This window comes from Trachemys scripta, chromosome 10, assembly GCF_013100865.1.
Source record: "Trachemys scripta elegans isolate TJP31775 chromosome 10, CAS_Tse_1.0, whole genome shotgun sequence".
NCBI lineage: Eukaryota > Metazoa > Chordata > Testudines > Emydidae > Trachemys > Trachemys scripta.
The window spans coordinates 42,997,498-43,023,719 of record NC_048307.1 but is presented as its reverse complement, the minus strand read 5'-3'; the positions used below and the strand labels follow the sequence as shown (position 1 = coordinate 43,023,719).

General features: G+C 44.7%; 1 protein-coding gene across 2 annotated transcripts in view; it reads left to right on the top strand.

Moving 5' to 3' along the window:
* The window catches only part of ARIH1 (ariadne RBR E3 ubiquitin protein ligase 1), a 125,232-nt gene that overhangs the window by 45,229 nt on the left and 53,781 nt on the right, over window positions 1-26,222 (top strand). For both annotated transcript variants that reach the window (XM_034782872.1, XM_034782871.1), the window contains exon 2: window positions 6,973-7,040. In XM_034782872.1, the coding sequence (XP_034638763.1) occupies window positions 6,973-7,040 (68 nt within the window). The remainder of the gene's footprint in view (window positions 1-6,972; window positions 7,041-26,222) is intronic.

Sequence of the window (26,222 nt, the reverse complement as noted above, 5' to 3'; positions counted from 1 at the left end):
GGTTCTGTTCCCTGCTGTCAATTTAATCCTTTGATGCAAATTTGTAGAAATGCAGAAGCTGCCACATTTAAATCAATGCTGTATAATGGCAATATCCAAGATGAGGAATATATCAATGCCCTGTCTTGAGGCGGTGGAGGAGTTTTGCTGGGGAGCTAAGCATGAGCTGAGTTTTATTATTAAAAGGCTATTTATGTGTACTGAACACTCAGATTGGAACAGCAGGTTCTCCCCAGTGCATGGTGAGAAGCTGATTTGTTCAAATGCATTTTTGTCTATCATCATCTAAAAGAGTTAAACTGCCTAGAAAACTTGTCTTGAAATTGAATGCAGTGACCAATCAGATACTGCAAAATGTCACTCAAATGCTGTTTTCAAAAGCCCCATTTTAAATTAATGTTCTCATAATCTCTCCTAAACTAGTTTGCAATTCATGTATTATATATCCAGGGTTTTAACTTTTTCTCTTTAGGGGAGAGGGATTTTCCTCTTTCGTGCCCCCCATATATTTGCCAACAATATATGGGAAGGTTTTATTTGGTAGCCAAAAGAAATTGAATCTAATACTAAGTGGATTTGTAGCTTAGCTATAAATACAATAAATCCCCCCAAATTGAAGTACAAATGCCTTAATCACCATCACTCTGCAGTAGAAGTACTCCAAAACTCCACCAAACCTGCATTCTAAAGTTTATAGGATTCTAATCTGCGTCTTTCCTGCATTCTTCTTTTCATGTTTGCTCTCTACTTCTGCTGTATCTAAACACCAGAGATAGGAAGGTTAGAGATACTCATTTAGAACAGATTGAGTCTTCAGACAAGTAGTGACAGTCCTTCAAATTCTGTGAAGCAGTTTGGATTTTCTTCCCTTCCTCTATAGGCAGATTTACTGTATGTATATTTTACTAGAGTTGTCAAAGCTTGTCTTTAAAGTGTTGCTAGAATTTCTTTCAACAAAATGGCTGCTTTCCTCTTTCTTAGGTTTCCCTTACTATCAAGATATCAGTAGGTGTTTTTTTTTTTTTTTACTAGCTTCTAATGAGCAGTAGGCAACCTTCTTTCTAGGTGTAAGCATGTAGAGTTAACAGGTGATTGGTCTTGTGTAATAAATATATTTTGGCTGTCCTCTCAAACATTGAATGAAAGTCTAATATTGGAACACAAGTTAGTTTCTCCCTTGCTTACCATCTGTTTCTGGCTGCTTTATTTGGTTATTAAAATGTGTTTTTGTAAACAGGAGATGTCCTTATAACCCAGTTCTTCCTGCTGCTGCTTCAGACTAAAGCCTGTCTTTGTATCATCACAGCCTGCCTGTAGCAAATGTTTCTGGTGGCACAAACAAAGGATTATAATCATGTGCGCAAGAGAAGTAACTCAACGAATAAGGGAACAAGAAAGCAAGATATTATGCTGGTGGTGTCTATTAAAATGCATCAGTTTAACTGTTCTGTAAACTTCTAATTCATTGTGTAGGGAATAAAAGAGCCAAAAGAGCGTGAGTAAATATATGTCCATACAGTAGTAGCAGTGTTAAAGCATTGCGCAGTCGGGTTTCACAATGAAAGTAACTTCCTTCAAAAACATAGTCTCAGACATCAATTGCACAGATTATTTTTTGTGTGTAACTTTATATTGGGCTGCTAGTAGTCACTTTTTAAGTACCACAATCCTTAAAGCCAAAGATTTTCACATCTGCAGTTAATTGTGGCTAAAATCACATGTTGATTTTACCAAATTAAGCTTTTTAAACTTTTCTACTCCCTGGTTTCCAGGGTGCTGTATTGCTTAATTCATGGACAAAGATTTTATTTCTGCTAGTACAGTACTGACAAAGGGGCAAAGATGTTATGTCCTGCCTTCTGTATAAACAAAACAACCAGCTAAGTTTTAAATCTTGAATCTTTGCTGTGGAAAACAGATAACCCAGTTTTTTGGATCTGGTAGGAGCTTGGTGTGCTGCCAGTAAATCTTTGACTTATTACATTTAATTAATTTGGTAGTGAAGTAGCTAAGGGAAACTGAACCCCAGCTGGTTTGTAGAAGTGAACCACTTTTCTGACTGCAAACACATTGCAACATACTGGGTCTGTAATGTGATATCAGTGTCACAGGTATAATTCTGGTGTAGCATACCCTTTTGTGACATTGAAGTCTTCCACCATTGAAGGAAGAGGAAAATAGTTTCCTTTAGTTTCTCTTTATTGTTACATTGCTGAAGATGTCTTGGGGACCCTGACTTAGAGGATTTGATGTAGAAAGCTGCAATGCCACTTCACTGGGAAAACAGAAGAATCCACAAATGAAAATAATTCATCTTTCAGTCTTTCAAAATACTTACTGTAAAATGTCAAGTCAAACAAAAATTATTAACCAAAGTACAATCTGTATCCAAAGCATTTGACTAAAAATTTTTGCTGATCTTCAAAATAGCATAGTCACTGGTCTTAAGATGTCTGATGTGTCTGTATCCACACTGTCCTTCTGCTTTCCCTCCTGTGCTACACAATTTATTACAAAAAGGGCCCACCTGTCCACTGCTGCTGTGTCCAATTGATCTCTGAAGTGCTTAATGGGAATTTGCAGAAGTGTGAATTTAGTGGTCCAAGGGCCTAGTGGGTGCTGCAGCAGAGGGAGGACAGCACTTCAAGGTAATTAAGACAATCTTAACACCTGAGGGGGGAGAATAGGAAAACATTGCTTCCTTGTGCATCCTTCTGACCAATTCACTGCAACAGGAAATACCGTAGATTACATTTGTAAAAAGTTACATGTTTTCTTGTTGGAGATTTGCTTAGAATTCTAGTGCAAGGCAAAGTTAACTGTCTTTAAAACACATTGTTTAAATCAATGTGTGATGATGCTGGGATGATTAGCTGGAGAAACCCATATATGGCATTTGTCTGATATGCTTGGCAGACACTGCCTGAGACACTGCAACAAACACTGCCTTATTGAAATAGAGATTTTTTCCTAAAGTACAAGTTTTAGTGATTGTAAGTGTTGAAATTGTAACTTGTGACCTAGGCAGTCTGGTGGTAAAATCAACTCAAACACCAAAAGGGCAGTGTCACACGGGGTGGCCCTTTCAAGGGAATTAGGGACCAGTCTTTCCATGATGGGCTCTGTTAAGGGGAATGAGCCAACCCAGATCCACCCAGGTGTCTGGATGGAAGTTAACTCATTAGGGAACACCTGGGCCTATTAAAGGCTTATGAGGGTTCAGTCAGCCCCAGAATGCAGAGGGGAAGCTCCTGGGAAAAGGAACTTTTCAGGGGATCTCTTAGCTCATCAGAAAAAGGGAACCTAGGAAAGGTGCTCCTGCAGGGAGCAGGTTCCAAAAAGGCTACAAGTGACAAAGCCATAGGAAGGCCCAGTCCCAACAACAGGATCTTGCTAGACAGTAGCAAGAGGCCCAGGTCGCTGGGGAACTACATGGTGCTCCAGAGAAGAGCTGCATCAGCTTGACCTCTGCAAGGGCCCTGAGTCCACAAAAGGAACCCTTCCCAAGGTGATGGCAGGAGGCCTGACTCCAGAAGAGGGTCCCAGGTTGTGAGGGCATTAGTGGTGAAGAGCCTGGATAGAGGACTCATGTGGAGAAGACAGACTGATAGTAAGTTGGATATTAGGAAGAACTTTCACTAGGAGGGTGGTGAAGCACTGGAATGGGTTACCTAGGGAGGTGGTGGAATCTCCTTCCTTAGAGGTTTTTAAGGTCAGGCTTGACAAATCCCTGGCAGGGATGATTTAGTTGGGAATTGGTCCTGCTTTGAGCTGGGGGTTGGACTAGATGACCACCTGATGTCCCTTCCAACCCTGATATTCTATGATTCACTCACCTACCCCCAAGCTAGGATACAGGGACTGAAGACTTGATTGCATGTCTGTTTGGCCTTCGATTAAATAAACAGCACCCCTGAAGAGGCACCGGTAGCTATATACAAGTTTCACTGAATTTATTGATAGTCCACAAAGGGAAACTAAGGCAGGGACACATTAGCTGCTCCACACTGGGCTGCCAAAAGAACATAAGAACGGCCGTACTCTGTCAGATCAGTGGTCCCTCTAGTCCAGTATCCTGTTTTCTGACAATGGCCAGTGCCAGATGCTTCAGAGGGAATGAACAGAAGAGAGCAATTTGAGTGATCCAGCCCATCATCCAGTCCCGGTTTCTGGCAGTCCAGGGTTTAGGGACACTGAGAGTATGGGGTGTATCCCTGGCCATCTTCATTAATAGCTGTTTGTGGACCTATTCTCCATGAACTTACCTAATTGTGTGTTGAATGCACTTATACTTTTGGCCTTCACAACATCCCCTGGCAACTAGTTCGACAAGTTGACTGTGTATTGTATGAAGAAATACTTCCTTGTGTTTGTTTTAAACGTGCCGCCTATTAATGTAATTGGGTGACCCCTGGTTCTTATGTTATGTGAAGGGGTAAATAACATTTCCTTATTCACTTTCACCACACCATTCATGATTTTATAGACTTCTATCATATTCCCCATAGTGTTGTCTCTTTTCCAAGCTGAACAGTCAGGCTTTTTAATCTCCTATGAAAGCTGTTCTGTAACCCAATCATTTTTGTTGCACCTTTCTCTGTACCTTTTCTAATTCTAATATCTCTTTTGAGATGGGGTGACCAAAACTTCATGCAGTAATCCAAGTATGGGCATACCACGGATTTATATAGTGGCATTATGATATTTACTGTTGTCTTATCTATTCCTTTCCTAATGGTTCCTAACGTTCTGTTGGCTTTTTGACTGCTGCTGCATATTGAGTGGATGGTTAGTTCTCTGAAAACATGATTTCTTCAGGATCTTGAATGGTAACTGCTAATTTAGATCCCATCATTTTGTAAGTCTATTTGCAATTTTTTCCAGTGTGCATTACTTTGCATTTATCAACATTGAATTTCATCTGCCATTGTTGCCTAGTTCACCCAGTTTGTAACTTTTCGCAATATGCTTTGGCCTTAATTATCTTGAATAATTCTGTCATGTGCCAAAGTTGGCAGCTCACTACCCCCTTTTCCAGATCATTTATGAATATGTTGAACAGCACTGGTCCTAGCACAATTCCTTGGGGGACCCCACTATTTCTCTACTGTGAAAACTGACCATTTATTCTTGCCCTTTCTTTCTTAGCTTTTAACCAGTTACTGGTATGAGAGGACCTTCCCTCTCATCCCATGATTCCTTTCTTTGCTTAAGAGCCTTTGGTAAAGGACTTTGTCAAAGGCTTTCTGGAAGTCCAAGTACACTATATCCACTGGATCATCTTTGTTCACTGGCTTGTTGACTCCCTCAAAGAATTCTAATAGATTGATGAGACATGATTTCCCTTTTCAAAGGCTGTGTTGACTGTGGCATGCAGTGTAATGCCAGTGTTGACACAGATGCTTTGAGGGCAAGCACTCACGCTATAACGGGCATCTATTTTAGTATTCAGTTTAGTTACTACAGGAAATGTTTATGGTTATATTATACATAATTACGTGATTATCTACTGTCTGTTCAATACTTGCATCACCCCAGTACTTCAAGGGCTTTTCCTGTCATTCCCATCCACTGAGAAATGGATTTTAACCCACTTTGATTTTGCTTGCTTGCACTAAACAGAAAACATCTGTGGAATGTTAACATAACTGTTGTCCAGAGCTTCCTGAAGAAACATGATTGGATTGTTGAGTTTATGTACCTAGGGTCCAAGTTCTTCATGTGAGAAGGGAAGTGTAACAAGATAATGAGTCTTGTCCCTTCTGTAACAGCTAAGGTATGCTTTCAGACACCTGGTGGATGTTTGATCCTGATCTGTGGGGTATCATTAAATTACAAATTATACATAATGGGGACCACATCCTTAAAGAAATCTCTCTGGCCTTCAAACTATCTTCCAACCATGCCAAGTTCATCATCAGAAGTAAGCTCCACATAGATTAGGACCTACCAACTCAGTGATACCAGACCCTGCCATAACAAATGCAAAGCCTGCAGACACATCTCCACCACTGTGATGAACAATACCTGCCACAACATACTTTTTAAGATCCCTAAGTCCTACCCGTGCATACAACATGTTGTGTACCTCATACAATGCACTAAATGCCCCAATAACTGTGGGTGAAATCAAACAATCATTATGCTCTCGAATGAACTCTCTCAGAAAAATGCTAAAAGACAAAAACACTATCTGTGGGTGACCATTTTTTACACAGTCACTCCACCTCTGACTTCAGTCCTCATCCTCAAAGGAAACCTGCATACCACCTTCAAAAGACAAGCCTGGCAGCTTAAATTCATAATTTGCTAGATACTAAAAATCATGGTCTTAATGACACTGGATTTATGGCTTATTAAAACAGTCTGTAACCCACTAACCCAGTTTTTTTGTCCTGTGACTTGCAGGGGTGTTAACGGGCCATTTCACCTTGATTGGTTCCTTAGAATGTGTTAACTCCTTATGCTAAACAATTTTGTTCCACCTTGTATTTAGCTGTGACTCTTGAGTACCTTTCTCAGACCTGAAGAAGAGCGCTGTGGAGCTTGAAAGCTTGTCTTTCACCAACAGAAGTTGATCCAAAAAAAGATAACCCCCCCCCCCCCCCCGTCTCTTCAGTGATAAGCAGTAGACATGAAGTCAACTGCTGTGGTGACTTATATGGAGCATTGAGTCTACAACAGTTTTTTCCATTTTGCTTAAATGAATTTCTTAGGGTAGCAATTATGAAAAATGCTTATATTCAAACAAATTTTAAGCCTATTTAATTTTTCAAATGTGCTTATCTTCTTGGACTAATAGTTCACCCAGTGTGGAGATAATGAGGACAGTACAACTTGTCAATAAACATTTAGTATCCTTGGCTTCCATGTTTGCTTGTCAAGAGCCTTATTCAGGTCCCTGATCACCCATGGACTGAGTTACAAGAGTGTACTGTTTGTTGTACATTATTTTATTTTCTCTTTCTCTAGAATCCAGCAACTATCACCAGAATACTACTTAGCCATTTCAACTGGGATAAAGAGAAGCTGATGGAAAGGTAAGTCGCCACCTTTTTGGTAGACAGACACCTTTCACTTGAAACCCATGAGAAGTGCAGATAACTGGATTGATCTAGTCATGGATCAGATGAATACAATATGTATGGAGAATCTATTATGTGAGGTAGAGGAAATTTTTCCTTTTTACATAGCAGTGCACACCAGCTATTGTTTTAGCACTGATAATTTTCAGAGGCTAATGGGGAAAGTAAGTACCCAGGAGAAGTATGCCCGCTTTTTTTAAGGGGGCATTTGTTGCTCTTGATGCTTTTTTTCCATCCCCCAATTCCCTTCCAGTTTCATGTGTGTATGCTCTGGGAATTTTGTATTTCTGCAAGAATTCCAAATGCCCCAAGAAAGGGTGGGCAAACAAACTATGGCCTGTGGGCTGGATGTGGCCCACAAGCTGTTTTAAGCCAGCCCACGAGCTCCTGCTGGGGAGTGGGGTTTGGGGCTTGCCCCGCTCCGGCTGGGGCGCTGGGTTGGGGGCTGCACTGCACGGCTCCCGGAAGCCACGGCATGGCCCCGCTCCAGCTCCTAAGCGTTCCAATGGGAGCTGCAGAGGGGTGCCTATGGATGGAGCAGCATGCAGAGCCGCCTGGCCACATCTCCAGGTAGGAGCCAGAGAAGGGACAGGCCACTGCTTCCGGGAGCCACTTGAGGTAAGCGCTGCTCAGAGCCTGCACCCCGAGCCTCTCCCCACACCCCAACCCCCTGCCCCAGCCCTGATCTCTCCCCCCGTCCCGAACCCCTCGATCCCAGCCCAGAGCACCCTCCTGCACCCCAAACATCTCATCCCCAGCCCCACCCCAGAGCCCGCACCCCCAGCTGGAACAAACACCCCTTCCCACACCCCAGCCCTCCAAACCCCTCTGTCCCAGCCCAGAGCATCCTCCTACACCCCAAACTCCTCATTGCCTGCACCCCTACCCAGAGCCCTCTCCCCACCCCCACACTCCAACCCAAATTTCGTGAGCATTCATGGCCCACCATACAATTTCTATTCCCCGACGTGGCCCTCAGGCCAAAATGTTTGCCCATCCCTGCCCTAAGCAAGCACAAACATGTTCCTGTTATCTTGCAAATACTTATAATATTCAGATTGGGTGCCTTCTGCATGTCATTCTTGCATGTTGGTCTTTTTCTGTGTCTAACATGTTGAGTCTTGGGTGGCCAGAAATAGACTCTGCATTAATCCTGCAACGACTAAATTGCTCTTGACGGATACAGGGCATCAGTATAGTATGTGCTAGCCTGTCTTGTTTTCATCTTTTGGACACTGATTTTTTTTTTGTCTTGTTTTTTGGGGTTGTGGTTTGAATCTTGAGTTTTCTATGAAAAAGTATTTTGCTGCCACCTTTTGATTTCTAGTCAATGTTGCCAGAGCAAAACGTTTCTTCTGAAAACACAAGGATTTATATTTTCTGAAGTGAAAGAAGGCTTTGCTAGTTTGTGGTGTTGCTGTATAACCTCTGAGCCCAAATCCAGCAGCTAGATTGGTAACAAAGGCAAATATGATAGTCTCTGTAAAAGAGAATATGGGAGCCAGGAAAATCAGGGTTCTTATACAAGTTGATTAAACATTGGGACATCAGTCTAGAAACACTGGTAAGGAAAGCCGTGCTGGTTCTTTACCTCACTTTTCTCCTCCTTGCTGATGTTAGAACTCCACTAATTAAGACAAGAAAAATGTAACTTCAGAGAGAGAGCGAGAGCGAGCATATGCATTGCAGTAATATGGAATCTTGTAGGATAACTGCTTTTTCTGGCCTGTACTGGTTACAGGGGGATCTCTGGCCTATGAAGCGGTTTAGAAGATGTAATGATTAGGCCATGGATCACCCTATTATACATGTGGAAACCGTTTATTTGGTATGTGTTGGGAGCATGTGGTCACTGATCAGTACAAGTTCAGTTAATTGGGGGAGTGATGGTGGTGGATGTCCATTCCACATAATGGAATAAGGCAGGATCTCATGTGACCCATATATAAAGTAATGTGGGGTTTAGCCCATAATGGGGGTATGGAAGGAGTCTGACTTTAGCTAATTAGTGGGTGGGTTTGCAGTTCAGATGCTCTTACGTAGCTTTGCTGCAGGATAGTAGAGGTCTGTAACAGTAGCTGAATCATATATGGTAGTCAAGGGTAAGGGGACAAAGATAAGACTGGTATTAAAACCTTAGCCATTCCCAAAGTTTTGACATTGAGATTTTCTGAACTACTGGTACAACTTTCTAGATTCATGACTTTCAAACTTAGGCTGGATCTACACTACCTGCCTGAATTCGCGTAGCTGAATTTGCGTATCTTAAATCGACCCCCCCTGTAGTGTAGATGTAGCCTTAGTAATATTTTAAGAGCTAATATTGAAAATATCTAAAGGGTTTTTTGTTTTGAAAGAATGCAGTTATGTTGAGATCACTTAACTTGCTGTCTGCAAGCAGTAACATTTGGATTCTGTCTGTTTCTGTGGTCTTATTTATCTGAATTTCCCCATGTTGAGTATTTAAGCCAGGTCAAATTCTAATCCGGCTGCCATCCTGGAGTTTTCACTTTGCAGTAGTGGACACCTAGATATGCTTGCTTAAGCATCAACGCTTGTTCTTGGCTTTCTCGCTTACCACCTGTATGCTGTCCAGTATAAAGTAGCATCAGTTTGAGAAAGGAAGACCACAAGTGAGATTTTAAGGGGACATTGTTGTTAGATTAGGCATTTTTTTTAAGAGGACTTTACAAACCCCAACAGAAACCTTTTAAATACACATGTATTCTTGCAACATCCTTGGGTATATATCAACCTTGAGTAATGTCATTTATTGTTAAAATGCTTGTCTTTTGTGCAAAATTTGAAAATTACAACCATAAAGCAAGCTCTGTAATAAGTGATCCTTGCCAGCCAATGCTAGTAAACAATATTAACACCTTGCTAACAATATTTCCTACTACAGCAAGGGTATTAAAACAATTCCTCCCAAGCCACTATTGATGCTCCCAACCCTCTCTTCCCAGAAAAGCCCAAAGCAAAGCTTTGTAGCACTCCCCTGAAGCTCAGATGTGTGAAACCAAGGAGTGGGTGGTTGCGAGAAAGTTTGTGTTCATTCTTCATAGAGTATCAGGGGGTAGCCGTGTTAGTCTGTATCTACAAAAACAACAAAGAGTCTGGTGGCACCTTAAAGACTAACAGATTTATTTGGGCATAAGCTTTCGTGAGTAAAAACCTCACTTCTTCGGATGCATAGAGTGAAAGCTACAGATGCAGGCATTATATACTGACACATGGAGAGCAGGGAGTTACTTCACAAGTGGAGAATCAGTGTTGACAAGGCCAATTCAATCAGGGTGGATGTAGTCCACTCCCAATAATAGATGAGGAGGTGTCAATTCCAGGAGAGGAAAAGCTGCTTCTGTAGTGAGCCAGCCACTCCCAATCCCTATTCAAGCCCAGATTAATGGTGTTGAATTTGCAAATGAATTTTAGTTCTGCTGTTTCTCTTTGAAGTCTGTTTCTGAAGTTTTTTTGTTCAATGACAGTGACTTTTAAATCTGTGATAGAATGACCAGGGAGATTGAAGTGTTCACTTACTGGCTTGTGATTAGATTAGGCATTTTTTTTAAGAGGACTTTACAAACCCCAACAGAANTTTTGTGCAAAATTTGAAAATTACAACCATAAAGCAAGCTCTGTAATAAGTGATCCTTGTCAGTAATCTTCTTCATAGAGAACACCCAGCTGACAGCCTCTTTTTATACCAAGGTACTAGCTTGAGCGCTTCTGATGACTAGTTGCTGTTACGTAATATAGTGGTGAGGAGATAGTCATTTGAGCATTCAGGGCTTTAAATTTCACTCTGCCTCAATGAGTTGGTGGCAGAGCTGGAAATGAGCCCAGAGTCCCCAAACCCATCTTCTGCTCTCATCCCTCTATTTCAGTGAGAGGTTTCTATTTAAAAGAATGTGGCCACCTACTTAATGTAGATATGGTAGTCTTACAAAACCAAATACATCTTTTAAAGTCTTGTTTAGCTTTAAATATTCTCTGGCAAGTGTTAACTTGGCATTGTGCTAGTGTAGGTGATACTGAAAATGACTAGTGTTTTCCTTGTCTGAGTAGAGTGGAATCCAGAAGTCAGCCAACAAACAGAAAATAAATTCTGTTAAAATATTTCCATATTTAAGGGTATTAGCTATATGCCTTTTTTAAAGAAAGTAACTTTTGTCCACTTATACATCCCCCTCTGCAGTGTTGGGGAGTCGGACAGAACAATGTTTGTAGCACTTACTGGTTCTTAATATTATCAAACTTGGGTGCCTAATATAAAGCACATAAATAGCCTGATTTTTTTCATAGATGCTGAGTACCCACATACCCTGTTGCCTTCCTTCAGCTGTATAAAACACTTCCTCTTAAATTATAAGAAGTCAGTAACATTGGTGAAAGCTATCCTGATATAGTCTTTTCTCAGAACATGGAGATCTCCTCTCTGTCCCTTGGCACATTTTGCAATTGTTATGCACATTTTATATTGAACAGGTTAATTTTTATACTTTTGTGATGCCACTTTTGGTGTGGCATTATGTAGAGTCCAAATCATGGTCTGAGTTTCTCTTATACTCAGAGCAGGTTTCAGCAGTTTCTATATAGTGGTATTAGCAAGACATTCAGTCCAGGGAAACAATTCTATCCAATGACTAAGCATCCATTGTCCTCCATGTGTGTCTGAAAGCAAAATTGGTGTATGGAAAGGATCTCTGGAGGATTGCGGCTTGCATGGAAGTAATATTAGATAGCAGCAGTTAACATTTGATGTCCAACATGCTGCTCAACTCCGAGAGAACAAAAAATGCTCAAGTATTGCTATTTCCCCCTCTTGATCTCAATGATTTACCGTAGATCTCAATCATAAGCTGGTTCATTTATAAGCCGACTCTCCCCCCCCCCCCCCCCCCCAAGATGGATAAGTAAAAATGGAAAATTTTTATGACCCGTTCATAAGCCGACCCTATAATTCAGGGGTCAGCGAAACTTTGGCTCCCGGGGCATGAGGATAAGCTGCTGGTGGTCTGAGATGGTTTGTTTGTTTACCTCGAGTGTGCGCAGGCACAGAGGTAAACCTAAGTAAACAAAGTGTCCTGGCACGCCAGCTGCTTACCCTGACAGGCCAGGACAGCAGCTGGTGGGGAAACTTTTTTTTGGGGGGAGAAGCTGGGAGTCAGGGGAGTAACCCCTGTGACACCCCTCCCCCCCACATGACCCCCACCCTTAGCCCGGGACCCCCACACTCTCCCCATCCCATCTTATCTGGTGAGGGCCAGGGGAGGATGTCTCTGGCCTGGCTGAAGCTGCTCCGGCAGGCTGGGCAGCGCGGCTGCAGCCTGCTCCGGTGGGCCAGACCGGGCGATGTGGCCACAGAATGTTCCAGCGGGTCAGGCGGCACGGCCCCAGCGGGCCAGGAGGCACTGCCGCAGCTGCTTTGGAGGCTGGCGGGGAGAGCAGCGTGGCCAGAAGCGGAGAGACTCTGGCCCTGCCTCTTCCCTTCTGGCTCTGCTGCCTCTCCTTGTTCCCTCTGTTGGGGGGAGGGGCTGTGTCCCACCTCTCCCTGTCTATACCCGTTCATAAGCCGACCTCCTTCTCTGGTGCTTCCCTTTTTTACTAAAAAAAATTCAGTTTATGAACGAGTATATACGGTGTGCTACTGTCATTGCAATTGGCAAGATGCTGATGCTTGAATTTCCCCAAAGCTTGAACATGCCTCTGGAGGTATAACCGTTACCAGTTAATTTGTGAAAGGAAAATATACACCCTTATTCTCTATATGACACGTTTAGAAAAGACAGTAATGTGCGTGGAACTGAAGTTTTGCTACCTTCCATAATTTACACTTATGCCAGGGCTGTGAGCTGCTACATCTAAATCCCTTCACTGCTGAGCATATCAAAGATGAATCTAGGATTTTTCCATTGAAGTGTCTTCTAAATGGTTACTTGCTTCCTCGAGTGATTGTTCACGTCCATTATACGTTAGGTGTGCGTGCGTCGCGTGCACGGACGTCGGAAACTTTTTCCCTCAGCGGCTCCCGTCGGGCCGGCAGGGGCCCCCCCTCCTGCCAGAGCGGCGCTCCGCTCTAGCGTATATATATCCCTGCCGGCCCGACCCTCCCTCAGTTCCTTCTTACCATCCGTGACGGCGTTGGAACAACTCTGTCTCTCGCTTGAGTGTGTCCCTTAGCGTTAATAGTTAGTGTTCTTCTTAGCAGTATCAATTCTTTAGTACCTAGTGTTAATCTTAGTGTTCTTTAGTAGTAGTTAAGCTCCTTTGTGTTAGGTGTTTGGTTGATCCCAACACCGGCCCTGGGCGGCGGAGCATGCCGCACGCCCAAGGCTTCAAGGCTTATGCCACGTGCCGCAAGCCTATGCCGATAAGCAATCCCCACGACTCGTGCCCCCGTTGCCTGGGGGAAGCGCACCAAAAAGAGCGCTGCAAGATCTGTAAGGCCTTCAAGCCCAGGACTAAGGGTAGGTCTACACTAACCCCCCAATTCGAACTAAGGTACGCAACTTCAGCTACGTGAATAACGTAGCTGAAGTTCGAAGTACCTTAGTTCGAACTTACCTCGGTCAAGACGCGGCAGGCCGGCTCCCCCGTCGATTTCGCGTACTCCTCTCGCCGAGCTGGAGTACCGCAGTCGACGGCGAGCACTTCCGGGTTCAACTTATCTCATCCAGACAAGACGCGATAAGTCGAACCCAGAAGTTTGATTTGCTTGCCGCCGAACTACCGGGTAAGTGTAGACTTGCCCTAAGAAAGAGAGGGACTTTCGCCTTAAGCAGCTGCTCATGGAGGCTGCATTGCAGCCCTCCACTTCGAATCAAGCCGCAGCACTGTCAACTTCGGTGCGGAGTGCCCCAGCATTAGTTCGTGATCTGGCACCGGCGGGACACCATAAGCAGACGGCACCGGCACAGCAAGACCGCCCGCGGCACTGGTCATCTTCGCCGGCAAAATCGAAGGGCCAACCCAAGGCCCGAGGATGCTCCCCGCATAAGAGGGCAGTGCCCGCGAAGACCTCGAATGCGCCTAAGTGAGTGGCGACCCCAGAACAGATCCCAGTGCCAGTGGCTCTGGCGCCGAGAGGCCCGTCGAGCCCCGGGATAGGCGCATCGAGTGAGGAGAAAGGGCTGGAGGAGCTTTTGGAACAGCCCTCCACCCCGGACACGTTTGAGGTGGGCAAAGGACCTCATCGAATTGTCCGCTGTGGGCCCCCTCCAAGCCAAAGATAATCCGCCAAGGCGGCCGTCCAGAGGCAAGCCGGCAATGGTGCGCCCATCACGGTCACCATCTCGGCACCGCTCACAGCGCCGTTCCCAGTCGAGCTCTGCCTCGGTGGACTCCCAGCTACCCTTGGCGCAGAGGGCCGCACAGCCGTCGGGCCCCAACAGGCGCCCGGCACCGACCCAGCAGCCCTACTCGAGTGGGCACCAGGACGTGTCAGCCACACGATCCCAGAGACTGACCACTAGCAGTCGTTCCCAGTCCCGAGGTCATCGGTACCGGTCCAGGTCGGCAAGACGTTACTCCCGGTCCCGGAAGTTCTGCTGTCCGACCCTGGACCGGCACCGTCCCACGGCACCCCCGTGGCCATCCAGGTCACCGTCTGTGGTTTTGGAGGCAGACTCGGGCCAGTCCAGCAGATTTGCCCACAGGGCACTGGCCGGTAGGGAACACGAAGTCGCTTGGCACCCACAGTGGGGCCAGCCAGGACAATGGCCATTCTGGACCCCTTGGGCCTATCACCAACAAGGCCCCCTGTCCAGGACCTCGAGATCTGGCCCCTCGAGACATTGGTCCCGCTCCCTGCAAGGGCGCCCCTCCTCGCGCAAGGAGGCCACGGTCTCCAGACCACCGGAGTGAGAAAGCCGACTCGGCACCAAACCCGGCACTGTCTCAGGCCCACACTATAGGACAGATCCCAGAGGAGCGCCCACTAGGTAAGGAGTTGCTGGAAGAGGATGCACAGAAGGCCCTAACCTCTTCCTCCTCATCAGATGAGGCTGTGGCAGGCACGACAGTGTCCGGCCCTCCCCCAATTGACCATCGGGCACACCGGGATCTGCTCCACTGGGTAGCCCTCAATCTGGGGTTGCAGGCGGAGGAGACTGTAGAGCAGGAGGACCCCATGGTTGACATCCTAAGCCCGGAAGGCCACTCCAGGATTGCACTCCGGCTCATAAAAACAGTACAGTCGAATTATAAGACAGTGTGGCAAACACCGGCCTCCAGTGCACCAACTGCGAAAGGCGTAGAGAGGAAGTACTTCGCCCCCTCCAAGGGATTCGACTTCCCTTTTTTCCCTCACCCAGCACCCTGTTCGCTGATTGTCTCTGCGGTCAACGGAAGAGAGTGGCATGGCCAGCAAGCCCCGGCCCCCAAGGCCAAGGAGGCAAAGCGCTTGGACTTATTTGGGAGGAAGGTCTACTCATCCGGGGGCCTCCAGTTGAGGATCGCTAACCAACAAGTGATTCTGAACAGACACAATTTCAATTCTTGGGCATCAGTCTCCAAGTTTAAGGACTCCCTGTCCCAGGGTTCACAACCAGAGTTCGCTGCCCTGGTGGACGAGGGGAAGGCAGTAGCCAAAACCTCTTTGCAGGCCTCCCTTGACTCTGCGGATGCAGCGGCCAGGACAATCGCGTCAGGAGTGGTAATGAGGAGCTCGGCATGGCTACAGGCCTCCCGCCTTCTCCCAGAGGTACAAAACACCTTGCAAGACCTCCCGTTCGAAGGGGCAGCCTTGTTCTCAGACCAGACAGATTCCCAATTGCATAGCCTCAAAGACTCTCTCAGGCAACCCTCAAGTCGTTGGGAATGCACGCCCCAGTGACGCAGAGGAAACCCTTTAAGCCCCAACCACCACAGAGGCAATACCACCCTCGTCCTAGACAGGAACCGTACCGCAGAAGGGGCAGGGATAACAGGTGTAGACGTAATAACACGCCTAACGAGGGCCAAAACAACGGCCAAGGCAAGCCGCAGCCGGGAAATAAGCAAGGGTTTTGAAGCTGCGTTCGAGGACAGCGTACCGACCCTTATACCGGATCCTCCTATATGTTTCAGGGACTGCCTGTCTCATTTTTACCGTGCTTGGTCCCGTATAACATTGGACCGCTGGGTCCTTCGCACGGTGGAGGCGGGATACCCCTTCAGTTCTCCTCGCCCCCTCAGTCTCACCCCCTATCCTCGTTCCTCTCCAGGGACCCCTCTCATGAGCAACTCTTTATGCAGGAGGTGCGGGCCCTCCTCAAAGTAGGAGCAGTGGAAGAGGTCCCTTCGGACCTAAGAGGGAAAGGGTTTTACTCCAGATATTTCCTCATGCCCAAAGCAAAAGGGGGCCTCTGTCCCATTTTGGACCTACGCAAACTAAACAAATTTTTGGTCAAGGCACGTTTTTGTCTGGTCTCCCTTGGCGCTATTATCCCATCCCTGGACCCAGGGGATTGGTACGCTGCCCTCGATATGAAAGATGCGTACTTTCACATCGCCATCCACCCGGCCCACCGGCAGTTCCTGTGCTTCACCATCAACCAACACCATTTCCAATTTACGGTCTTGCCCTTCGGCCTAGCAACAACCCCGCGAGTGTTCACGAAATGCATGTCCGTGGTGGCAGCCTTTCTTCGAAAAAGAAAGATGCCGGTATACCCATACTTGGACAACTGGCTCCTCGCGGGCAGATCAGAGGACGAAATCCGCTTCCACGTGGCACTGGTGTTACAGGTGTTCCGCAAGCTCGGTCTACTGGTCAATGTACTCAAGTCCTCACTGATCCCCACACAGAGACTGGATTTCATAGGAGGAGTCCTGGACTCGGTGGCGGCACAGGCAAGTCTTCCAGTGTCTCGGTTCCTGGCCATTCAAAGGGTCGTAAGCTCCATCCAACAATTTCCCACGACCACGGCCAGATGCTGTATGCAACTCTTGAGACACATGGCGGCTTGCACACATGTAGTCAGACATGCCCGCCTAAGACTCAGACTGTTACAGTTGTGGCTGGCCCAAATGTATCGCCCCAACAGAGACTCCTTAGACCTAGTAGTGACAATCCCAGCTCGGGTGTCGAACTCCCTCCAATGGTAAGCTTGTGAGTCACCTAATGTGTAATGGACGTGAACAATCACTCGAAGAAGGAAAAAACAGTTACCTACCTTCTGTAACTGTTGTTCTTCGAGATGTGTTGTTCACGTCCATTACACTTCCCACCCTCCTTCCCCTCTGTCGGAGTCACCGGCAAGAAGGAACCGAGGGAGGGTCGGGCCCGCAGGGATATATGCTAGAGCGGGGCGCCGCTCTGGCGGGGGGGGGCGGCCTGCCGAGAGCCACTGAGGGAAAAAGTTTCCGACGTCCGTGCACGCAATGCGCGCACACCTAATGTGTAATGGACGTGAACAACACATCTCTAAGAACAACAGTTACAGAAGGTAGGTAACCGTTTTTTCCATGATCAGATGTGGTAGTCTTCAGCTTATGGAGTAGTATGTTTAGTTTTATTGTTTTCTAATATTTCTACTTCTGAAGATGAGTTGGAGTGGGATCAAGACTACCAGACACCAGCTCTCAAGATCCTAACCCATCTTCCTTCCAGCCCTTGGCTCAACCTCTCTTCAAAGTTTTAATGGTCAGCCTGAGTTAGTCCACCTGTACATATGTGAAGTTTATGAAGTGAACAGTTGCCTTTCATGACTTTTCATATTGTGACAAAGCTCTGTCCTTGTCTCCGTGGGTTCCGCGTTTCCTGGTGGATTTCACTAGCCTCAGAGGCTCACTGTGACCCTCCATGTAACCCTTCTCTCTCTAGAGACAAGGGTCACAGCCTATTGAGCCATTTTTCATCATAAGCCAGTGAGGGAGGTGAGGAGAAACTATCCTCCATTGCACAGATTCTGTTGTCTCCCAGTCTCAGTGATTAATCGGGGGAGGTAAAGGGGAGAGTCCAGGCCCACCCTGTACTCCGGGCTCCAGCCCAGGGACCCTAATAGTATCAGCTATGGTATCTGACCTTTTAGAAACAAGACACGTACAATTCCCGGGGCTACTTCCCCACAACAGTCCCCACTTCCTCAAGCTCCACTTCACCCTTACCTCAGGGCCTCCTTCCTTGTGCCTGATATGGTGTGTACTGTTCAGTCTCTCCAACAGCACAACTTCCTCCCACAGCTCCTGACATGCGTGCCCACCTGACTAACTGGGAGGTTTTTAACTAGTTTCAGCCAGCCCCTGATTGGCTTCAGGTGTCTCAATCAACCTAGCTGTCTCCACTGCTTTCTGGAAGGATCTTAATTGGCCCCAGGTGTCTTGATTAACCTGGAGCAACTGCCATTTGGTTACCATGGTAACAGGGATTTGTTTAGCCTGGGGCTAACATACCTGTTTCTCACTACTTTCTTATAGCCATCTGGCCTTGCCCCGTCACAATATCTTTCTAGCCACTGACCTGACATCACTTCTTTGGATACTGAAAAAAGGTATACTTGTTACTCAGTCTTCAAGCACAGCACTAGTCTGAAAATGACTGTTAAAATGGTATTGTCTGGGTGCTATGTTCATGTCTCAATGATTTTATGGTAAAAGCTTGTGGTTGACAAGGAAAAATCACTGTTTGCCCACTATATAAACCCAGAGGATATGAAAGTCAGGCTCGGTTTTGTCCTCATTCATCACCAGCAATGAACATGGTCTTTCTCCCATGATAGGGAGCGTAGGTCCATTGTCTTAGGACTTGTGTTTAACTTCAGTGGTGCTGCTAACCTACTCTTGTTCATATACACACATCTCTAGCTTGAGTTAGCTGGAGCTGAAAGCACCAGCTATCTGCTCAATTGGAGGGTGGGTTGAAGCTTGAGTGCTGCTGATGCTCAAGTTAGTAATGTAGTGGGATGCAGCAGCTCATCATCTGCTAACCTGATCACTCTGTGGTGTTCTAGTGGTATTTTTTTAGTGTCTGCTCTCGCTAGCTTGAGTGTAGTAACTCAAGCCATCTGTTGCAGTGAAGGCAAACCTTAGTTTTGTGCTGGAGGAAAAACCAGCATTATCAGCAACTTTCATTTGTGATAACTATCTGTGTTATCACTTCATTCTTTATTTAATCGCAAAGCATAGTAGCAAATAGTGTGGTTACAGTAGACTTAGCAGCAGAGCCAGTTAGTGCCTCTTACCAGGAGTTTTGAGTCATGACAGTGAAAGAAGAACGAATTGTTTGTAGTTTCTTCAATTTTCTGTCACAGGCCAATCTAGTGTCCAGTGGAAAAATCCAGTTAGTTTCATGAGTTTGTGGAAGCTGCCTTCCGAAATTCTAGGGTCTGGATTAATGATAGTTCTGTCAAATTTGGCCCAACTTTTTTGTAAAGATGAGCTTTTAAAATACCCAGTTCCAATAGAAGTGCTTCCCTGAGATTTACAAATTCCAATGAAAGTACTTTAAACATAAATGCCCCTATTATGTTTGCGACCCAAATATTGTGATAATACATGAGAATACATCACACCTATAAAAGTCATTGGCATGGCTTTCTGTGAGCTGAGGGGTGAAAACGTTTTCTACAGAGCCATATAGTCCTTAACACATTGAGTCCACTAAGGACTTCAGGGAAGGCTGACTATAGTAGTCAAATCCTTGTTGGACACTAGATAGAAATGGTTGCCTTGGTTTGCCACTGTAGAAATCAAAATATGATTAAGACAATGATTTTCAACCTCTTCTGTATTAAGACTTCATGTTACAACAAAGTGTCAGTGTCCTCCATCCAACCATAAAAAAAGGGAAGATGGTTGCAATCTGATTGGACCTGTTTGACAGCCTATGGGATAGCCCACAGGCCCTTTTCCCGCTCTGATTTCTTTTAATCAGTAAGGCACTTGTGCCCTTTCCTTGAATTCCAAGGCATCAAACAGCTTGAATTTCCAAGGCCTCTGGCAAATGGGTAAATATCTGAAATTGCACAAAATCAGGTTGGGGAGCGAGTGTCATGCTATGTCGTCTGGTAAGATACCAGAGGAAGGTGACATGGCTTTAGTGGCACCCAGATGGTTTCTCATGCATCCCCATTCTTGATAGCAAAAAAGTCGGTTTGGGCTGATAGAAGGGATTATGTATTAACTCCTTCTCCACAGTGCCTAAAGGAAGTAGAAATCTAGGGTGCTTGATTGGTGATCTTTTAGGATGGTTCTTAGGTGGCTGCGTCACAAACCTAGTCTTCTCTGGCACATATAAGTAAGGAGCCTCTGGGGGCTGGCATAGCTGACTCAGTGAAAGATGTGTTGGCTGTATATAATAGATAAGCTGTGGCATAACATGTTTACTGTACTCTGCACACAGCAGATAACAGTTGGGGCCACAATCTCCTCATATAACCTTGCATCAAATACTGAGATTTTCAGGAGTATGTATATCTAATTTTTCTAGATTTCAAACCTTTAAAATGTTTTAATATCTTTGAAGCTTAACCTTAACAAGGAATTCTTGGATTTGTAATATTTGTTTTGGAGGTAATTCCACTGTTCCCATAATGCATTTTACTCCCAATTATTGATAGATACTCTAAATTTTAACTCTGTTAATATAGCTATTGTCTGGGAATGATATAAAATTTTCAAAGGCACACATGATGGTTAGGCACTTTAATTTCTTTTGAAAGCCATTGGGAGTGGGCACCTACTCTCTCCCTCCTTAATCACTTGAAATCTGTGTCCTTGAAAAAAAAAAAAAAAAAAATTGTCCGCTGGAACAACTAATACCCATTGAGACCATTTTCCAAATGCCTCTGGCATGTTTCCATATTACAGTAAAAGCTTTTTTATCCGGCACTTCACCAACCGGCAAGCTCTATAAACTGGTATTTCTGATCTGCACTGAAAGTTCATTTTATAGTGCGGTTGATGTGGGACTGGCAGGGGGCTGAGGTGTAGGAGGGGTTGCAGGGCGTGCTCTGGGAGGGAGTTTGGGTTTGGGAGGGATGGGGGGTTGGGGCACGGGAGGGGTTTGGGGCACGGGTGTGGCTCGGGATGCCAGATGCGGGGGGAGGGGACTCACTTCTGGCTGCTCCCCGCAAGTGGCTCCCCATCCCTGCTGTTACTGGTGGAGGCATGGCCAGGTGGCTCTGCAGGCACACTGCCTCCATCCCCCCCTTCCCGAGCGCTGACTCCATGGCCAATGGGAGCTGTAGGGGGCACCAGGAGCAGCAAGGGCAGGGAGCCGTCGACGGTGAGCGACGGCGACCTCCCCCCGCCCATTCCGGCACCCCGAGCCCACACCCCAAACCCTATCCCGGACCCAAACTTACTCCTATAGCCTGTTTCCCATAGCCCCTCCCACGCACCTCTCCCAAACACCAACCCCCTCCCTCTGAGTTAACCAGCATTTTTAATTTACCGGCACTGCCCCCGTTCTCCCAGCATGCCGGTTAAAAAAGCTTTTACTGTATTCAGATCTGCAGTCTAAGTACAGTATTTTGTTACATGGAAGAAAATACCTTTGAATGTAAAACTTTTCATGTGCAATTGCGATCAGAATGACTGTTTACTAAAGATTAGTTGAAACGGGAACTTGAAAATGCATTCACACTGTCGTATGCTAATAACTCCCATTAAATCAGGGAAGTTGCTTAATAGCATGTGAGTTCTGAGATTGAGTTTTGTTGTTACTAAGAGGATCATAGAATCATAGAAGATTAGGGTTGGAAGAGACTTCAGAAGGTCATCTAGTCCAACCCCCTGCTCAAAACAGGACCAACCCCAACTAAATCATCCCAGCCAGGGTTTTGTCAAGCCGGACCTTAAAAACCTCTAAGAGTGGAGATTCCATCACCTCCCTAAGTAACCCATTCCAGTGCTTCTGGTGAAATACCCTCCTAGTGAAATAGTTTTTCCTAATATGAAATAGTTCTTCCTAATAGTGTCCTTGAACTTCATGTAGACTAGACGGGCAACAAAAATGTTTTAGTTAAAAGATGGACTCCCTAATGCCTGTAGTCCCCAGTGAGCATAATTCTATCAAGTGTGAAGAATGGGCCTGATTTAAATTCTCTACATCTAAAACTAGATGTTAAGACCCTGATTCAGTGCTGGATAGCCAATATCCTACATGCTCATAAATGGGAATTCATGTGCTATATTGGTGGACACTTACCCAGATTAGAATTCATATAATTCCATTGCACAGGAATCTGGATCAGATAGTTAATGCAAAAAACTTAAAATACAACATTGTTAGAAACAGCATTACAACTTTGTAAGAAACACTCAATTGGAGACACTACATAAGACTCAATACTACCATGTCAGACTGTTTCTACTCAGATTTTCAGAGCTTGAGAAATGACTAAATGCCCTAGCCTGAAGGTCTTTACTACAAATTTGTCTGATACATTGCTGTTTACAGTGGAATGTAAATTGTCCTGTTCTTCTGGGATTAACATTATCTTCTGTTCTAGTTATGTTTCTGCAAAAAGAAAAAATGTCCTTAAAATAGAGATCACTGAATATATATAGGGAGCAGATCTCTTCTTTCACTAAGCAGGTGCTATTTTTACATAGTCCCTTTCCAGAGTGAGAGACTCACAAATACAGTAATCCTGTACTAGGAAACTGTGGTTTTTAAAAACACTGACCTGGATATCCAAACTGCCTACCAAATCCTTGTAACTAGTTGTCATGTCGTGCATCTTCATTGTCTGTTTGCATATTTCTGTAATTCTCTTCACGCAGCACCCAAGAGTATTTAAATAGTCACATCAGTTTCTTCAAAATGATGTGGCTAAAAGTCTTGAAGCAGGAAATAGGTGGAATAAAAATAATTTCATTTATTTTGATCCTTCCAGATACAGCATAGCTGAGAGTGAGCTGAATTTTACTTCCTGTGTATCACAATTGTTTACAAGCCTGCAGTTAGAGTGGTAGTTAGTTACTCACCCAAATCCTCTGAAAGTAATGGGGTCAGAGCAAAGTCTGGCCTACAGAATCTCCTTCTGTCAATCCCACCAGTGCATGATTTTAACACTGCCAGAAGGGGCCTACCTGAGTCAACTCCCTGACCCTTTTTTGAGGATCATGTATTACCAAAATGCTTGAAACTCTGGTTGAAGAAAGTTGAACATGTGACTTGTACTTTGAGGTATCTCAGTACTTCCAAATCTGCTCTGAAATCTGCCAAAGAATTCCAGTTTACTTGTGTCTCTAACTCTGAGCCAGCTTTATCCCCAACCTTTAGTGAAGTGTGACATGTTGAGGATCATTTTAAACTTTTCACGTTGTAACAGTGTAGATGTTGTTGACAAAAATTGAAAGGAAGGAGGGAGGGGAAATAGTCGTTCTGAAATTGTTACTAATTTGGCATTTAGAGGAGGAAGACCACCTCAGGTGAAAAGTAGTGGTTAGTGTTGAAAAGATAATAATCAATTGGACACAGTAATACCAAGGTACAAAACATATACAAATGACAGAATGGGTCATGCTGCTGGAGGAGTGGTACTATATATGAAAGAAAACATGGTCAAATATAATAAAAACCTTAAATAAATCAAACTGTACCACTGAATCTCTATGTATAGAAATTCCATTCTTGAATAATTGTATAGCAGTAGGAATATACTACCAACCCCTGACCAGAATGGTGACTGTTATTGTGAAACGCTAAAGTAGATTAGAGAGGCTATGAAAACAGAAAACCCAGTAATAATAGGGTCGGGGGGGGGGGGGGGTTGATTGTCCCCATATTGACTGGGAACATGTCACCTTGGGATGGGATGCAGAGATAAAATTTCTAGACACCATTAATGACTGCTTTTTGGACCAGCTAGTCCTGGAATCCACAAGGGTAGAGGCAATTCATGATTTAATCCTAAATGGCACACAGGGTCTGGTCCAGGAGGTGAATATAGCTGAACTGCTCGGTAATAACAGTTATTAAGGATATAATTTGGTCACAAAGGTGATGGAATCCATGACTTTAACAAACCTCAGTGACTTCCACATCAGGCCCGGGTGGTGGGGCTCAGGCTGCTGGCCTGTGAATTTTAATAAAAATCACTGTGCCAAAATCTTAACCCTAGCGATCATAATGAAATTAAATTTTATATACGTGGGGGGGGGGGGGGGGGGGGGGGGGGAGATACCAGTGAAACCCACCCAATAATGTTTAACTTCAAAAAAGGGAACTACACAAAAATGAGGAAGAAAGTTGAACAGAAATTAAAAGGAACGATTACAAGAGTGAAATGCCTGCAAGCTGCATGGAAACATTTTTAAAACACCATAATAGAGGCTCAAACTAAATGTATATCCCAAATAATAATAGTAATAAAAACAGAGGACCAAAAATGCCACTATGGCTAAACAGAGTAAAAGAGGTGGTTAGAGACAGATATCCATTAAAAATTGGAAATCAGATTCCACTGAGGAGAATATTAAGAAGCATAAATTCTGGCAAGTTGAGTATAAAAATGTAATTAGGCAGGCCAGAAGAGAATTCAAAGAGCAACTAGCAAAAGACACAAAAACTAACAGCAAAAATGTTAAGTACATCAGAAGCAGGCAGCCTGCCAAACAATCAGTGGGGCCACTGAACAACCGAGGTACTAAAGGAGCACTCAGGGAATACAAGGTCATTGCAGAGAAGCTAAATGATTTATCTGCACTAGTCTTCACTGAAGAGGATGTGAGGGAGATTCCCACACCTGAGCCATTCATTTTAGGTGACAAATCTGAGGAACCGTCCCAGCTTGAGGTTTTGGAACAAAGTGATCAATTGAACAGTCACTAAGTTCTAAAGGAACTCAAATATGGAATAACAGAACTACTAACTGTGGTATGTAACCTACCACTTTAATCGGCCTCTGTACCAGATGATGGGAATATAGTTAATCTGACACTGACTTTAAAATCAAAGGCTCCAGGAACTCTATTGGCAATTATGGGCCAGTAAATCTAACTTCAGTACCAGGCAAATTGGTTGAAACTATGGTAAAGAACACAATTATCAGACACATAGATGAACATATGTTTGGGAGGGGTGGGAAGAGTCAACATGGCTTTTGTAAATGGAAATCATGCCTCACCAATCTATTAGAATTCTTTGAAGGTGTCAACAAGCATGTGGACAAGGGTGATCCAGTGGATATAGTGTACTTGGACTTCCAGAAAGCCTTTGATAAGGTCTCTCACCAAAGGCTGTTAAGCAAACTAAGAATTCATGGGATAAACGAGAAGGTTCTCTAATGGATCAGTAACTCGTTAAAGGCTAGGAAACAAAGGGTAGGAATAAATGGTCAGTTTTCACAGTGGAGAGAGGTAAATAGTGGTGTCCCCCAGGGACTGCGAAAAATTACAAAGGGATCTCACAAAACTGGGTGGCTGGGCAACAAAATGGCAGATGAAATTTAGTGTTGATAAATGCAAAATAATCTGCGTTATAAATCTAGTTGGGAATATTTTTCCCAAAGTGATGGGGTCTAAATTAGTTGTTACCACTCAAAAAAGAGATCTTAGAGTCATTGTAGCTAGTTCTCTGAAAACATCCATTAAATGTGCTGCAGCAGTGGGGAAAAAAGCTAACAATGTTGGGAACCATTAGGAAAGGGATGGATAATAAGACAGAAAATATCATCATCCATGGTACGCGCACACCACTGCTGTGTGCATTTCTGGTCCCCCTAACTCAAAAAAGATATAACTGGAAAAGGTGCAGAGAGGGGCAACAAAAATGACTGAGGGTACAGAACAGCTTCCATATGAAGAGAGATTAAAAAGACTGGGACTGTTCATCTTGGAAAAGAGACTATTAAGGGAGAAGATGATAGAGGTCTATAAAATCATGAATGGTGTGGAGAAAGTGAATAAGGAAGTGTTATTTACCCCTTCACATAACACAAGAACCAGGGTATCAGGGGGGTAGCCGTGTTAGTCTGAATCTGTAAAAAGCAACAGAGGGTCCTGTGGCACCTTTAAGACTAACAGAAGTATTGGGAGCATAAGCTTTCGTGGGTAAGAACCTCACTTCTTCAGATGCAAGACTTGCATCTGAAGAAGTGAGGTTCTTACCCACGAAAGCTTATGCTCCCAATACTTCTGTTAGTCTTAAAGGTGCCACAGGACCCTCTGTTGCTTTTTACAGATTCAGACTAACACGGCTACCCC